Below are 17,623 nucleotides of genomic sequence, written 5' to 3' on the forward strand. Positions count from 1 at the left end.
TTACTTGCTCAAAACAGTCATACTAAAATACTTTTGCACGCGTTTAAAAGCCATTTTATAACGTTACTCTGCGTGTTCGCTCGGTGGCTGCTATCAGACACCTGTCGCACATTGCAGTAAGCTTGATCGATATTAGAATAACATTAATACAAGCGACGCAATGACACAGTCCATGTTCTGGTAAAAATTGCTGATTTCTCTGGATGTAAACATTGTTGGAAACATTTTGGATAATGCGAGTACAAAAGTCAACAAAATATATACCATTGTTCAAGTGGTTTTTTAACTTATTGTAATATGCACTTCGGCTTTTAGTTGCGACTATTTACAACATACATGGCTTTCATTCCTCAAAAATGAAAATATGTACGTTCCATTCATAAACTCCTTCAGCTGCCAATCACGTTGGCATCTCTCACACAACTTCCTGAAAAACAGGTGAGCGTGAACAGTTTAGTCTTCATTGAAGTAAACAGGCAGATGTGTCCTCTTTTATCTGCTGTTGTGTCTTTACCCGACATTCCTGACTCACTGTAAACAGAAACCTAAGCATGTTTTAAAGCATGTGGCATTAATCCAAATATTTCACAGACTGAGATTCTTCTGAGCCGGACCGTTTCTGAAACGCACAGGCAATCCAGACAGGCGGCATTCCATTCATAGGTGAGGAGTTTCACATGATTTAAACTGACAACACCTCTCGCCTTATGACACATTTCTGCTGACTGTACATTAAAGACATTACTAAAGTCCCAAGAGTTCAAGAATCAGGAGGAAGAAAAACAAGGGAATAATTCCCATGTTCCCACTTTATCTCACAGAGCCGTCTTCAAAGAGCCACTAAAGCTCTTCTGATGAAAAGAGGATTTGAATTAATTTGGTCTTCAAAGACTCCAGGAGTCATGTTCAAACATCAGCCCTGGACAGACAGACCAGACTACACATTAACCGATCATTTTACATAATTATGTAACACGGGTGATGTACATTACACCTGCCATAATAAAGAGTCAGTCAGGTACATCCTGCTAGCAACTCTGAAAGTTAAAATAAAACAATATAGAAAGTGTCTCAATAAATCATAGCTAGAACTAAATCTGGCTAGCAAGGGTGGGAGGTTTGACCAAAATCTTATATGACAGTATCCATAGTTTTATATCACAGTTACGGTACACACAGCTATTATGCATTGCTATTTTTTTTTTGAGATCCAACACAAAAAAAGAGATCATTTTAAACAACCATGTTGTAATGCCTATTTATGGCTATTCCAGTGAATTATACAGTTTACAAATTAAATAGTTAATCTCATTTGATTATTTTCTCTATAAAGATCTGATTATTTGTAATAAATGATGCCTGAATCAGTGTGAAATTTAAAGATAATTTTGTAAAATCCAAATAAGCTTTACAGATCAGATTGGAAAGGGTTTAAACAATGTTTTTCATGCTTGTTCAGTGAACCATCATTTTTTATTTTTTTTTTGCACATGCACCTGTGGAACAGTCCTTACAACACTAACAGTGCGGAAGACAATTGAGGTCAGGACACTAATGAGATCTTTCTACTCACTCTGAAAACACCAGGAGAAAGATACCAAGGTTCCCTGATCACCAAAATGAGGATTGTCAGTAACGGTGTTCAGCCTTACATTGTTCATACCGAAGTCGGACACTGATGGAGAGACTTTACAACTTTTAGAATGCGTCTGGATGTTTCTGAATGGTTAGTGGATACATTTATGTAGTTGCTGTGGAGTTGATTCAACTCATCGACTAGCATGTGCCGTCATGTTAATCATTTGTGCAAATCCAACGTTGAATTGATCCTCGTTTGTGAAGCAGTCCAGCGTAAAATGACAGCATGGTAACAACACTACTACAACAACTCTTCCTCTTCTCTAAAGCAGCTCCACATGGCCTCACCCCCTTTGTTGCATGTTCCCAGGGGAAGGGTTTATGTAAATTTTGGGGTTCATGAAGTCACCAACCCAGGAAGAAGCTTGTTGTAGTCTCTACCAGCTGTTTGTTGTAGTCCTTAAAAAGCAATTTCTGTAAAAGAAAATATCTCTCTTTGCACTGCGTCATAACTTTGCAGATGTTGTTTATGCTCAAACAGCAACATTACACACTAACTAAAGTTAAAAAAGTTAAATCATAATCAAGGACCCCTTTTAAGCAGCTGGTGGACACACCAGATGCTGACTGCTGCTTTTGATTTTGACCCCTCCTTTGTTCAGGGACTCAGGGTTATTCCATTTCTGTTTGTCAAATGTTTGTGACATTTGTTCAGTTTATGTCTCAGTTTTATTCTTTTAATATCTTTTTATGTTCATACAAATATTTACACATGTTAAGAAGTTGAAAGTGAGAGGACGTTTCTTACTTTCCAAGCGTCTTGTTTGGGACATGTTCTGCTTGATTTTCTCCTTTCTCCATTTTTCTTTGTCAACTGTATTACTGTAAAGCATGCAAAGCATCCAGCCTGTGCACACTTGACACATTTCTACATATTAACAGTATGTACTGCGATAATGTGCAGTCAACTAGTCAAATAATTTGTCAACGTTTTGAGTCTGTTTCAACTACTTGAAGATCATGTGACAATGTGACTTAAAGGCGCAGAAAGTGGGATTTGAACTATGCTGTTGGACATTGTTGATATTTGAAATCAACCCAAACAAAGCCACCCCTCTCTTCATTGCTCCGCCTCCAAAATTCACAGTCCAATTCTAAACAACCTGCTCTGAATCGGTCTCGAACCACTGCCCGATCGCTGCTGGAATGCAAAGTGAATGCACTACCAATGACGCTAAACACCTCATTCTCTAGCGGCCAACAGTGTGCAGTCATTTAATAGTGAGAGTCACTATCAGGCCGCTGTTACACACGCAATGCGAGTGGATGTCTGTTTATCACAGCTGACGCGTAACAAAATGCTTCACAAAAAATAAAGCACAGCTGATGAATGAACATCAAGAAAAATGAACATACAATACACACAAGTAAATACAAAATGTTCATTTTTAGTCGCAAACAGCACAGCAGCTCCAGACAATCAAAACCCAGTGTACTCGCATGAGAAACGGGATCAAAGCAGTTTTCAGGCCTTCTCTCTTAGCTCTCTCCAGTGTTGGAAAGCTTTCCTAATATAACCGGGTCCTAAAGCATTTGTCCAGTCATAAACCTTCATTCCAGTGATATTCTTTTGAGCTGTTTTGTATTGTGTCCCATTTCTTGTTCTGCAGTTTTTTTTTCCTTATTTTCAAATCTCCCTCTTGCTCGTTCTCTCTCCTCAACCGTCATACGCCCCCTGATGCTGATTGGTTAGACTTTTGTTATTGGACTCGGTCCGACTAACTTCCAAACAGTGGATTTGAAATATCACTGAGTCCCCCTTTAAGTCATCAACACAAGCAGCATAAATCTGACAATACAGATAAGTTTCTTCTAATTCTCATGCGCATGATCTCAGTCGGGACATAAGTCACGAGGGACACAGTCTCCAGCTGGCCATCATGCAACTGAAGTTGCACACATATGGAGGGACATTTATATAAAGTAAATACTGACTCAGACTAGTCAACTATTTTTCTTGATAACCATTTTTAGGACCAAAATCAAAATTTTAAGCCCCCATAACCTCAGACTAATCATTTAGTCAAATCAGTTAGAACTGCACACTCTAGTTAGAGAGTTAGTGTCTGTGGCATATAATGGATACATCTCAGGGCTGACAATCAAAAGGTTTCACAAGGAGTAAACCATCAACTATGACCCATCGTGCCCTCAATGAAAATCTCAGATTACCACAGAGGGCTGAACCTGAAATAAGTGCAATGCAATGGTGCATTCACTCCATAATTATCATAATTACTAGATGACAGCCTGAATGTTTCACTCAAAACTGCTCTTGTCCTCGGACTCGCAATTATGCGTTACTGCGGCAACACTATTAACAACAAATCTAATGTGTAATTTGAATAAATCAATAGACAAAACCACATTACAACAAGTAACAATGCCTTTTTAATAAACTTAGTTTATTAATTATAGATTATTTTGCTTACTTAGCAGGACTTTGCAGTCAATTCAACTCTATCCTAACTACATTAAACTATATATGCATGTCTACATCTACATTGATTTTCCAATTTTCAGTATCCTTTTACATGCTGTGGCAATTGTTACAAAGCGAGGTCTGACACATCATGTGTGTGCATGTGTGTGAACTGGAAAAATAGCCTATGACACCAGAGTGACAAAGTATTACTGGAGCAGGACTTAAAAATATACATAAGATGCATCCTAATTCAGAGGCTGCATGCTTCGAAGGCAGAATGATTCACAGCAGCGTGATGAAAGCTGTCCTGATTCAAAAGCTCCTTTGAATGCGATGTACCAATGCATCCCTCGTTTTCTGGGCCGCAAAGGATCTAACGAGTGGATCCTTCGCAGCCTTGCCTATTCCAAGATTCATTGTGTGCTGGTGACGACTGGACTTTTAAACATTTTTTTTTTTTTTTTTTCAAAGTAACAGATTACACTTTTAAATGTAAGTTTCAATTTACTCAAATATCTAATGATTCAAATGCACAAAAAAACAAACTTTAAAACGGTTCAAGTGTTGAATTTTATCTTACCAAGATGTGCTTTTATATAGTTTATACTCTTTATTATGTAGATAAATGGACCAAGGTGAACATATTTTGAAAGTTTTTCAGTAGGGCTGCGACAACAAATCTCGATTCATGGATCGATTCTGAGATTTTCTGAATGCATAGCGATTCTTTGTCAAATCCATTCTGAGTTTAATTTTTAACAGCAGCTAGTTTTTAACCGCACATTAAAAACGCTCACGAAGAAGAGCGCTCGTGTGTTTGGCTGAGTCTGACAAAGTACTTGCACCTTCAGAATGGTTTTATGATGCAAGATTAATGTAAACAGCCCACTGTAAACACCCTCATAATTTGCTTCAACCTTTTCAAACTTTATTAATGATTATTTTATTGAAGGTTCAAGTGGTGTGTGCAAGGAATTGGAAGCAAGCAGAGTACGGCTGTTTCTAAAGCATGCAGTGCCACCTGCTGTTAAAAACTAAGCTCAGTATCGATTCGAGAGAGAATCAGGATCCATCCGGAAAATCTCAGAATCGTTCCAGAATCATTTATCGATTTGCAATCAGTGTTGGGGAAAGTTACTTTTAAAAGCAATGCATTACAATAAGAAAGAAACTAATTGCATTAGTTTTTATGGAAAGTAATGAGTTACGTTACTTTTGCATTACTTTTTCTCATCTGGGCTGGAATGTTTGATTGATTGTTTTTATTACAACAAAACTTTTTTATTTTTTGGAAAATGTAAACGCCCTTTTTCACACCAAAAGTGAAACAAATAAGCCTCAGGCTGAAGGACATACAAATTTATGTCTGTACAGTAGAGGGCGCAGCTCAAACAAACAAGCCTTTCAGTTGTGCTGCCATTCTGGATTGCAGAAGAAAAGGATGCAGGAGAACTAGTAAATGAGTAAATGTATGTTCACATTTAGTCTAAAGTAAACGATTTCTGTTTTCACAGTATTATACTGTGTTCTCAACTGTTCCCTACTATAGAATCTGAGTACAGCATATTACAGTGGATTTTGTCATTTTCACAGCATGGTTACTGTATTCTTAATTCTTAAGCTGTGTAGAGTATGTTACTGTAGATTTTCAATGCATTCTGGGAAAATATTAGCCTACTGTATATCTAAATACAGTACTAAATGACTGCGATAAACCACCACACCCCTCCTCGCACATGAAAGACTCATCATGAAGATGAAAGCCCACAACAAGTCTAGAATAACCATCATGTTTACACAGGAGAGCTGTCAGTTAATAAATGGGAAAAAAAAAAAAAAACTTATTTAAAAAATTGTTGTAAATTTAAAAGTAATGAGTTACTTTACTAGTTACTTGAAAAAAGTAATCTGATTACCTAACTTGCATTACTTATAACATGTTACCCCCAACACTGTCCGCGATGCATCGGTTTATTGTCACGGCCCTATTTTGTTTTCAGACAGTCGAATATAACTTTCAGAAAAGTCCAGTACAAACATTACCGTCACTCATCAATGGCAGCTGTCACAGTTACTAGGTAACAAGAATAATCCTCCGTAAGCTAGAACATCCAATTTAACAATGCTCTCTTCGACCATCACTGACTTTGAAGGCATGGCCTTTGAAGTCTGCATCCTTCGAAGGATTCAGACTCTGAATTGGGACACAGCTAGAGATCTACAAGTAAGACAGAATTTTGTGGAAGCGGACCGTGGGAGTGGAACAGAAAAAACAATCCTGGTCAGACCTGTCCACTGTCATGTGGTACAAGTCTAAGCTTTCAGAAAATGTACTTTTGTATCACAAGTTCATTGAGGACATGAATGTAAAGATCTAGTAATTATGGTAATCTGACAAGACATGAATGCACCTTAAGACATATTGCTAACTGACTATATATACTTTCTAGAAAGAGCAAGATAAGCATTTCAACTTCCTCCCTTCGGTTTAAAGCTGCGAAAAACCATTACCCCATAAATCAGACTCCAAACAACTCCAGAATATTAACTGTGACGTGACATCACAACAGAGGTTGCGTTTTGAGCCCTGTCTGTTTCCGAGTTAATCAGTATGGAGAGGGAGAGAGAGAAAGAGCACTTTAGTCCACATTAGAGAGGAGCAGAGAGGTACTTCACCCTGTCATCAACACACACAACCTCATCTACCCATGACACAAGACAGAGTAAACATCACAGAGGACAGTGGCTGTACAGTCAATATCATTTTAAACCACGAGCCAGAGATATGAAACGCATGCAAGATAAAACAAATTATGTTTCAGATTAAGTAATGAATACCAAAAAGTATTTCAATATCAGTCAAAATGCACTGCAACTTGACATTGTCCAGCAGTGTCATCAGTTTCTGTAGTCTGAAATGCTGTATTTCATTATAACTATTTAGATATTTAATCTAAAACCGTTTTATAATTATTATTAACATTGTTTTATGAGCTCATATCAGATGAGAGACTGTATGGAATATATGTCTCTCATGTGTCTCAACACAGGACTATGTAAATCAACTGCAAGTAGCTAAATTTGATTAAAACGGTGAACAACTTGAAACACAACACTTAAAATAAACAACCCAGGCTCACTGAGAGAAAACAAACAAAAAAAGTACCTGTGGCGACATTTCTTCCAAATGACGTGATGTTGTGCCTTGCGCATTTATACGACACAATCGTGCTTTGAGGTCATAACATAGTATCGTGCAAAAAACTGCCCAAAAATAGGTGTTTATTAATCGATAATCTGCCCATGTTATCAAAATTTTGTGTGAAAAGGAATACAAGTTTTTGCTGTTTTACTAAGTTCATTTCAGCTGGAAACTGCACTGTTGAATGTATGTATTGAGTTGAGTACAAATTTAAGTAGAGGCGTGTTTTTTCAATGAGCCTTTGTTCAAAATATATACTTTTCCCCAAACATATAATGGTTACAGTACATATTGTAACAAATATACTATACTTATTATGGAAATAATATAATTAAAAAAAACATACTTAAGCGTGAACTGAATGTAATGTTTTCAGGCAACTACATTTTCATTTAATATCAAATAACATGCACTGTAATTTAAATTTATAGAAAATATAATTAGTTGAATTTAAGAGTGTTTTTTTTTTACCCACTTAAGTCAATTTTTATTTGCAATTTCATAATTACTTTTTGGAAGATGCTTAAAATGTACTGACAAGCATTTACGGTGAACTAAAATATACTTTTATATTTAACTTGTGCTTAATATTGTTATTTCTATTGACATTTGTATGTCATGTATTTAAATATATTAACAAAGCTAGCACCTTTAAAATTTACTTTAAACTTTTACATTAAATTTTATATGTAATATCAAATAACACACTACAGTTAGAAATGATAATAAAGTACTTTACATGTGCTTTAATCAAATAAGTGCATTTCTTTCAAACACAAAAGATAATGAAAACAACACACTACTTTAAAGTACATTTTAAAAGTGCACTCTAAGTACACTTGAGTGTCCTTTAATTTCATTAATATTATATTATCTGCAAGTACAGTCTTTTTTTAAAGACTTTTATGATCTGAAGTATGCTTTAAGTGCACATTCAATACATTACAATACAGTCAACTTTTCAATAAACTACAGATTAACCATGACAAAACGCTTGAACAAGTCACATAGGTTAACTAGCTCAATGCAATATATCATATGTAGAAAGCAACTGTTGTGCAGCAAACTTGCACTGACTGTACATTAGTTCTGCACAGATCAGTTGTAGAACAGCGTCTATGAAACCCACCTCCCAGATGACAACAGCAGCAACATTTAGCGAGAATCCAGCCACAGCAGGAGCGCACACCCTTATCACTCCTCATGACCGCTCAGAGACGCATGTCTCAACACAGAGATCTTCCTGTAGGACTGCACCCGCACCACTGAGTAATTACTCTCATTCAGCCTGACTTTACATCCACAACACAGGGAGAGAGAGAGAGAGAGAGAGAGAGAGAGAGAGAAAGGGGCGGAGCAACAGATCTCTCTCTCATGTTTCACTTTCTGACCAGACAAAAGCCGCAGTCAGTACGCTGTATGTGATAACGTGAACCCATGAGAATGTGTCCAGCTTACGGGACACCATAGCAGTCGATACACTCCCTGTCTTTTTTCTCTCTCCTTCTTCTTTGTAAGCACTTAAATGAGAAGCTCGAGGAAAAGAAAACAGTCTACATGAGATAACGTAAGCTGAACTTCTGAACCTGATCAGAGAGAAAAGATTCACTGATGCTTAAAGTTCATCTCAGAATAAGTGAAGATTACATGAAATTAATACAGGATGACTGGCCGTTTGTGTTTGTGTGGCAACAGGTTAAACTGTGTTATCAGGAGATCTGTCACCTGCTGTATGTGTCACAATACTGCATCACTGGAATGACTGGAATCAACAGAGCGATTAAAAAAAACTTAAAAACTTGCCATACATACCTGTTTCTATGATAAACAACACATGTAGGTCAGAAAGATTTAAACAGTCATTATACGCAATAGCCCCAAAAAATGTTTAGACCTCTAAACCACATGCGATTCATGTTGATATATTTTCAATGCACTAAACTGCAACTTCATCATTACAGATGTGTAATTCCAAGTATATTAAGATACATGACATACAAAGTTTAAATAAAAATGACATTAAACCACATTTTAGTTTACCATAAATGCTTATCAGTACATTAGGCATTAGCACTCTTTAACCATTTTTCAAAGACAAAAGACGTAATTATACAACTACATACACTAAGTTTGGGGTTTTTAATGTTTTAAAAGAAGTATTTTCTGCTCACCAAGCCTAAATTTATTTGATTACAAATACAAACAAAAACAGTAATATTGTGCAATATTATTCCAATTTAAAACAGCTGTTTTCTATGTCAATATACAGTAAAGTGTAATTTATTCCTGTGATCAAAGCTGAATTTTCAGCATCATTACTTCAGTCTACAGTGATGCCTTCAGAAATCAATCTAATATGATGATTTGAACATTTAGGATTATTATCAATGTTGAAAACAGTTATTTACATTTTTATTTCATGATGCTATGATGAATAGAAAGTTCAAAAGAACAGTATTTGTCTGAAATCTAAATCTTTTGAAACATTCATCCTTGATGAATAAAAGTTACAGTAAAAGACAATTATAATGTTAGAAAATATTCTATTTTAAATAAATGCTGTTCTTTTGAACTTTCTATTCATCAAAGAATTTTGAAAAAAAAAAAATGTTTTCAACATTGATAATAATCAGAAATGTTTCTTGAGCATCAAATCATCATATTAGATTGATTTCTGAAGGATCATGTGACACTGAAGACTGGAGTAATGCTGAAAATTCAGCTTTGATCACAGGAATAAATTACACTTTACTGTATATTGACATAGAAAACAGCTGTTTTAAATTGGAATAATAGTTCACAATATTACTGTTTTTGTTTGTATTTTTAATCAAATAAATGCAGGCTTGGTGAGCAGAAGATACTTCTTTTAAAACAACAATCTTACTGACCCCAAACTTTTGAATGGTAGTGTATAAAGATGACTTTGTTCACCAGTCTGTCTATAATGATAATGATTAAATAAGAGTTGGGGGCCTAAGCAGGCCTCAAAGTAACAGAAATGTGTTATGCACTTATGTATTGTCATTGGTACTATTAGAGTTTATTTTTTTGTAATGCATTGTATTTGTGTATTGAGGTGCATTGATGTGAGAGTGTATGTTGTGGGATGCAAGATGAGAAATTCTGACTATAAATGTGAAACTGAACTGAAAAATTGAAATGAAGTTGAAGTGGGTAGAAAAATACACTTCAGTTCAGCTAACTGAATTTAATATAAATTTAAACTATAAAACATTTTCATTTAACTGCAATTAACAATCAATTTAGAGTCTGAAAACATTACATTCAGTTTGCACCTAGGCATATTCTTTTTATCATGTGTGTAATTCCCTTAAAGGTGAAGTATTTTCTGCAACAGTAGTGGCACCTATATGGTGGAATTACAAAAATAAAGCATATATTCAAATGCCTCTTTCACGTGTCGCGCCTCCCCCAACTCAAACATCACAATTCAATGTTTAAACTTTTGGAGGAGATAGACAAATGAAATGAACGACCTCTATTTTAACAAACAAAGCGACCAAATGGCCATATGGATTCTACTTGTGTCTAAAGCGCTTTAGACACAAGTCGAATCTATATGGTCGTTTGGCTGGAAGATAAATATTACACAAACGCATCGCTACACTTCAGGAGTCCTTTATTTACCCCCCGGAGCCGTGTGGAGTACGTTTATAATGGATGGATGCACTTTCTTGAGCTTCAAGCAGGTGGTTTCTTTGCACTGGCATTATAAGCTTTGGAGCATCAGGGTGAATATTAATATAACTCCGATTATGTTCATCAGAAAGAAGAAAGTCATATACACCTAGGATGGCTTGAGGGCGAGTAAATCATGGGGTAATTTTCATTTTAAAGTGAACTAATCCTTTAAGTGTTTTTAAAATTATGCGGGTGCAAGCCCTTTGCTGTTGACTGAGAGATGCATTACACTTATCCAGGAGACATCTTGAATCAAAGTCAACATCTAGATCAGCATCTCAGAGTACATGTGCTGGTCTGTCATGTGTCTTATTACAGAATGAAATTCAGCCCTACACACTTCAGTCTTAGCTGGACTGCACATAGATAAAATACTCCAAATATGGAGAATTAAACAGAATTCTGAATACTTCTGACTGCAATAGCTGTATTGCCTTCATTTCCATATGAGCCGTCTCTCCAGGTGTTCTACGTTATGCCCTTTTTGCATTTTGCAGCGGAATTTTTATGGTAATGACAGTCTTCTACCACAACAGACAGGAGGAGTTATGCAAATCAGTCTCAGACTCTAAAATAGACCCAATAATAAAAGCGAAGGACAAACGTCTCTTTCGCACACCTCTGCATGCCAACACAACGAAACCACATATCTGACTAGCCTGACCTCAAATTCAACAGACTAATGTATGAATGCAGAGGGAAACTGTCACACATTTGTCACGCATCCCTGAGATCTGAACTTAAACAGGCAACATTCTCAGAGCTTTGGCTAATGTTCTGGAAAGGTTCTGCCATAGTTATGGAAAAACATTCTTCCAGTAATGTTAATAGAATGTTCCTTCAAAGTTATCTGGTCTTTAACAACTTCCTAGAAAAGTTATTTATGCATTGTTCAAGAAACATTGAACATTGTTTTGTTTTTGTTTTTCTAAAAAAAAAAGTTTTAGTTGGATGTGTGTCCAACGATTTTAAATGTTACTAACTACGTTTCACTTTCTAGAGAACATTCAAATGTAAAGTTCCCAAAATTATGTTTTCTGCAATGTTCACATCACCAAGAAAAAAAGTTTTACATCATTTTTAGAAAACATTAGAACACTTTTCATAAGTTTTACTTAATGGTAGCGTTCGCAAAATGTTCTTAGAACACATTTCTGTTAACAGGGTTGCTCCATATAAAAACTTGAATTATTCTTCATCTCGAGGTTGCAGGCAGCTATGTAATAAAACACTGACATTTCCACTTCAGCAAATGAATCATATGAGTTACAGAAAACAAAAGATGCGCTGACTGGAAAATTGTAACACAAAGAAAATGGAATGTTCCACATTCCACAGAAAAGCATCATTATATCCCATTTTTAGGGTGTTTAGTGTGAGTCACATGTGCGTTTTAGTCAATAATGGTGACACTTTGCGTTATTCCTAAAACAACAAAAGTTCCACACTGATTATTTCCTGATCCTGATTCACTCTAAAAGTTTTTTTTTTTACTTTAAACAAATCTTTACTACTGTATTTTGTGAGCTGTAGACCATGCTGACCATGTATGTAAAATAAGAGCACAGCACAGTTTGGGGTAAACAGCCTCATCTGTGTGTGAACATCTGTTTCCAAGTAAAAGGACATATGACTCAAGTGACTCATGTCACTGAAAATAAAAATAAAGTGTACCCAGCATCATGTGTTTAATAATGTGTCATGATGTCCTGATGCCTAGCACAGACAAACATGCTAATGCTGTGAGAATCATCATGAGCTCTTTGGAAGTGACTTCCATTTTTATCTAATACCCGAGTTATGGTGCCATCTAGAGGACGAGTTTTGCGGTCACTGAGTACTATGACAGAAAAATGCATTGCACTGAACAAACTAATTGAAAGTAATAGCAAAAGCAATTTCAACATCTCCTTCTTGACTGATTACTGATCAAATAAATAAATAAATAAATAAATAATAATAATAATAATAATAATAATAACAACAGTATTTATTTCTGAAATTAAAAAGTATATATCTTATATCTACACACTACCTTTAAAAATGTGGGGTCAATAAGATTTTTTTTAAAGAAATTAATAGCGAGGATGCAATGAATTGATCAAAAATGACATAAAAGTCATGTTATAAAAGATTTTGTAACTTCATATTAGGGGTCTTTATTTACTATATACTTACATACATGTTAGGTACAATGTACTTATTGTGTTGATGTTGTATTGCAAAACTCTTTTGCCGCTATTGAGGTGGATATAGGTTAGGACAAGTTTGGTGGTATGGGAAGGTTTAAGTGTGGGTTAAGGTGAAAGGGAAGATTAACAGTGTCATTATAGATGTAATTACAGAAATGTATTAGAGCTGTAAATATATGCTTGTATTTTTTAAACAAGTACAATGTAAAAAACATGTATGTACACAATAAGTGCATTGTAACAGATTATTTAATTTAAATGTCATTACATATTAGTTAAAGACATTGTAAAGTGTACCCAAATACAAGCTTGTTCTTTTAAATTTTGAAAATGTATAAAAACTGTTTTCAACATTGATAATATTAAATGTCTGAGAAGCAAATCAGCATATTAAAATGAAGGATAATGTGACATTAAAGACTGGAGTAATGATGCTGAAAATTCAGCTTTGATCACAGGAATAAATTACAGTTTAAAATATATTAAAATAGAAACAGTTCTTTTAAATTGTAATAATATTTCACAGCATTAAACTTTTATTTTATGTGTGATCAAATAAATGCAGCCTTGGTGAACAGAAGAGACTTATGAACACAAGACCCCAAACTTCTGAATGGTAGTGTGTAACTTCAAAAACAAAGGGAACCTATATGTACATTTATCATATATTTATAGAGCAGAACAGAGAATGTCCATTTGATTCCGAAAACATGATCTGTCTTACCTTTGCCTGCTGGGAAGAAGCAATCCATCTCCACACTGCTGCGTGAGTGAGAGATACACAGAGCGCTGCTGGGTACCAGTCCCTCCTGAGGAGGGGTCTTGTCTGTGGTCCGTACCAGACACCATCCCGGCCGGTCGCTGGGCCGCTCCAACAGCTCCACCGTCTGACCTGTCTGGATGCTGAGCTCAGATGTGCTGCTCGCCACAAAGTCCTGTAGGACCACCGTCAGCTCACACCCTCCAGAGAGCTGGAGAGACGAACAGAGAAAGAGACGCGTTTTAAAGGTGCCGTAGAATGGAACATTTAATTTATCTTGGCATAGTTGAACAACAAGAGTTCAGTACATACAGTGAGTCTCAAACTCCATTGTTTCCTCCTTCTTATATAAATCTCATTTGTTTAAAAGACCTCCGAAGAACAGGCGAATCTCAACATAACACCCACTGTTACGTAACAGTCGGGATCATTAATATGTACACCCCCAATATTTGCATATGCCAGCTCATGTTCAAGACATTACACAATGGCAGGCAGTAACGTCTGGATGTGCACAGCTGAATCATCAGACTAGGAAGGCAAGCAAGGACAATAGCGAAAAAAGTCAGATGGAGCAATAATAACTGACAAGATCCATGATTACATGATATTTTTAGTGATATTTGTAAATTGTCTTTCTAAATGTTTCGTTAGCATGTTGCTAATGTACTGTTAAATGTGGTTAAAGTTACCATCGTTTCTTATTGTATTCACGGAGACAAGACTGTCGTTATTTTCATTTTTTAAACACTTGCAGTCTGTATAATTCATAAACACAACTTCATTCTTTATAAATCCTTCCAACAGTGTGTAATGTTAGCTTCCATTCAGAATCAAATGTAAATATCCAAATAAATACCATACTTACGCCATACTTAGACATGCTGCATGACGAACACTTTGTAAAGATCCATTTTGAGGGTTATATTAGCTGTGTGAACTTTGTGTATGCTGTTTAAGGCAGTCGCTAGCTGGGGGGCGGGGAGCACAAGAATTTAAAGGGGCCACGCGCTGAATCGGCACATATTTTATGATGCCCCCCCCAAAAAAAAAAAAATAAATAAAATAAATCTATGGGGTATTTTGAGCTGAAACTTCACAGACACATTCAGGGGACATCTTAGACTTATATTACATCTTTTGAAAACGCGTTCTACGGCACCTTTAATGGAATGGAGGACATTTGATTTAGGGGTGGGAGATGTACCGGTAGACATGATTAAATGGTAGAAATTGGTCAGCCGGTAGATATTTTGGACTATCGTCTCTATCACGGTTACACAGCAAGTCCGTCCATCCATCCATCCGTCCATCATTGTTGTTTTTTTTTTTAATTTAAAGATACAAAAAATAGACTATTGCTAAATGTATGAAATGTATGATTTTTTTTTTATTTCCAGCTAAATTCATTACCTTATTTTATATATATATATATATATATATATATATATATATATATATATATGATATGATATGATATGATATGATATGATATGATATGATATGATATGATATGATATGATATGATATGATATGATATGATATGATATGATATGATATGATATGATATGATATGATATGATATGATATGATATGATATGATATGATATGATATGATATGATATGATATGATATGATATGATATGATATGATATCATATCATATCATATCATATCATATCATATCATATATCATATCATATATCATATCATATCATATATCATAAGGTAATGAATTTAGCTGGAAATAAACAAATCATACAGCAAACAGGTAAAAAAACATACTGGCATACTGTGTTACTACTCACTCAAAACATTTAGTGCATACCGAATAAAAATTGGAACACAGCCAGATGAACAGAGAGATAGAAAGAGAATTAGATATGAAGGAGGAAGTCTTTTTCCTCTGTTATAGTAGAGACTCTTCACAAACCAGAAACTGATTCCTATCAGATGTGGCATTTCAGTAATGACTAAAGAGAAGAACAGTGTGTGTGTGTGTTAGTGTTAGGGGACATTATGGCAGCTGGGGACATTATAGAGCATGAACTCTGGTCAGAGTGTACATCTGTTATCAGTTTTACAGCTTTGCTTCTCAAGCTCTCAAATATTAACAGCAAAAAGACTGATCTGCATGGTTCACATGTATAATACTGTTTCTGGCAAACCCATGCGTTTCATCATTATTGGGGTTTAACACGGATGTCGAGACAGCAGTAAAGGTTCATGAATAAGGTCAGAGCTGAGACTAGACCCTGGATATTGGGCTACAGTTCTCTTTAGGTGAATGTTTTGACAGAAGACCTAGTTTTGTTTTTTTGTTTTTTAAATGTATACAGCAATTTTAATACAGCAATTTTAATTGCTCAAACACGCACTAGTCCTCAACAACTAAGAGACATGTCAGCGAAAAACAAGAAAGTTGATTTGTGAGGAGAGCAATCACATGTTTATTTTCTAAAATCAAAATAAATCTAAAAACCTCAAAATTGCAATAAATCAATGTTGACAACAGCCTCAAACATCTACAGACACTCAAGTCTCAGTTAAGCTCAAGTGCACAAAAAGGCCATAATTAAACCAATATCCTTCAAAAAGGTCTCTTCAATATAATTGGATAAATTAATGTTAAGCAAAATGAAATGGTCAAAAGCTACTTGCACAAGACGTGCTGGTTTTGGCCTCTTCACCAGCTGCAGCCCTGCCCTAATCTCATATATGAAACACCTACGATTCACAACTACCTGCTAATGCACTTGTATTTCGCATGAAGTAGCCTTGTTGACAAGCTAGGGTGAATAAGGGCAAACGCACAAGATATAGTACCTTTAATACCTTGTAGATGGTGATATTCCTTCTTTTGTAGCAAAAATAAACTGCTGCAGAAAAAGTTATGTGCCATGCAAAATGCAAAGTATTGGAGTAAAGAGTATGTAAACTTATTCCAAAATGTAGTCCAGTAGAGAGTAAAAGTTGCTGATATCTTAGATACTGTGTAAAAGTGCAAAGTAGCCAAAAGATACTTAAGTACAATAACTAATTAATTTGCTCAAATACTTTACACCAGTGGTTCCCAAACTTTTTTAACGTGGAGTAACCCCTGAAGGGATTACCATCCTTCCCTCTCTTCCACTTTGCCTGCAGTCACACCTTTTCAATTAAGGGACAATATCTGCCCCAAATTGATTTTCCAGTGTATATCTTTACCTTTATGTATAATTTTATAAAATATAATGTTTTAAATAATAAAAAAAAAAATGTTCATTAGAAAAATATGCAATGATTGTAAAAGTGATACTTTTAAATATTTAACTAAAACCGCCAGTAGATGGCAGCAAGTCACTGTTTTTATGAGTGAGTCATTCAGTCATTCATTCAGTAACAAAGCAAGTGGCTGTATTTATGAATGAATCATTTAATCATTGACTCTCACGATTCGTTCAAAGCCACAGAATTGTTCCTGAAACACTGACGTGTGTTGTAGTTCTGCTGTGGTTTTCGTTAGAACTATTTTTGTTGTTAAAAAATAGAGTAAAAACTGGCAGTACTGTTTAAAATGTACGTTTTGTTTTTTGACCTGTTGAATAATAATGTCACGTTTGCAGTCATGTGGATATTTGGGAACAATTGAATTCTTGCTCGTTATCAGCATAAATACAGGAACTCAAACAAGGTATGTTTTTGTATACATCTAAGAAAGTG

The 17,623-nt window shown here is 35.4% G+C and overlaps 1 protein-coding gene across 7 annotated transcripts in view; it reads right to left on the bottom strand.

The window, feature by feature from the left end:
- The window catches only part of kalrna (kalirin RhoGEF kinase a), a 296,510-nt gene that overhangs the window by 47,169 nt on the left and 231,718 nt on the right, over positions 1-17,623 (bottom strand). For all 7 annotated transcript variants that reach the window (XM_067410582.1, XM_067410577.1, XM_067410579.1 and 4 more), the window contains one exon: positions 13,887-14,133. In XM_067410582.1, the coding sequence (XP_067266683.1) occupies positions 13,887-14,133 (247 nt within the window). The remainder of the gene's footprint in view (positions 1-13,886; positions 14,134-17,623) is intronic.

This window comes from Chanodichthys erythropterus, chromosome 14, assembly GCF_024489055.1.
Source record: "Chanodichthys erythropterus isolate Z2021 chromosome 14, ASM2448905v1, whole genome shotgun sequence".
NCBI classification, from domain to species: Eukaryota; Metazoa; Chordata; class Actinopteri; order Cypriniformes; family Xenocyprididae; genus Chanodichthys; species Chanodichthys erythropterus.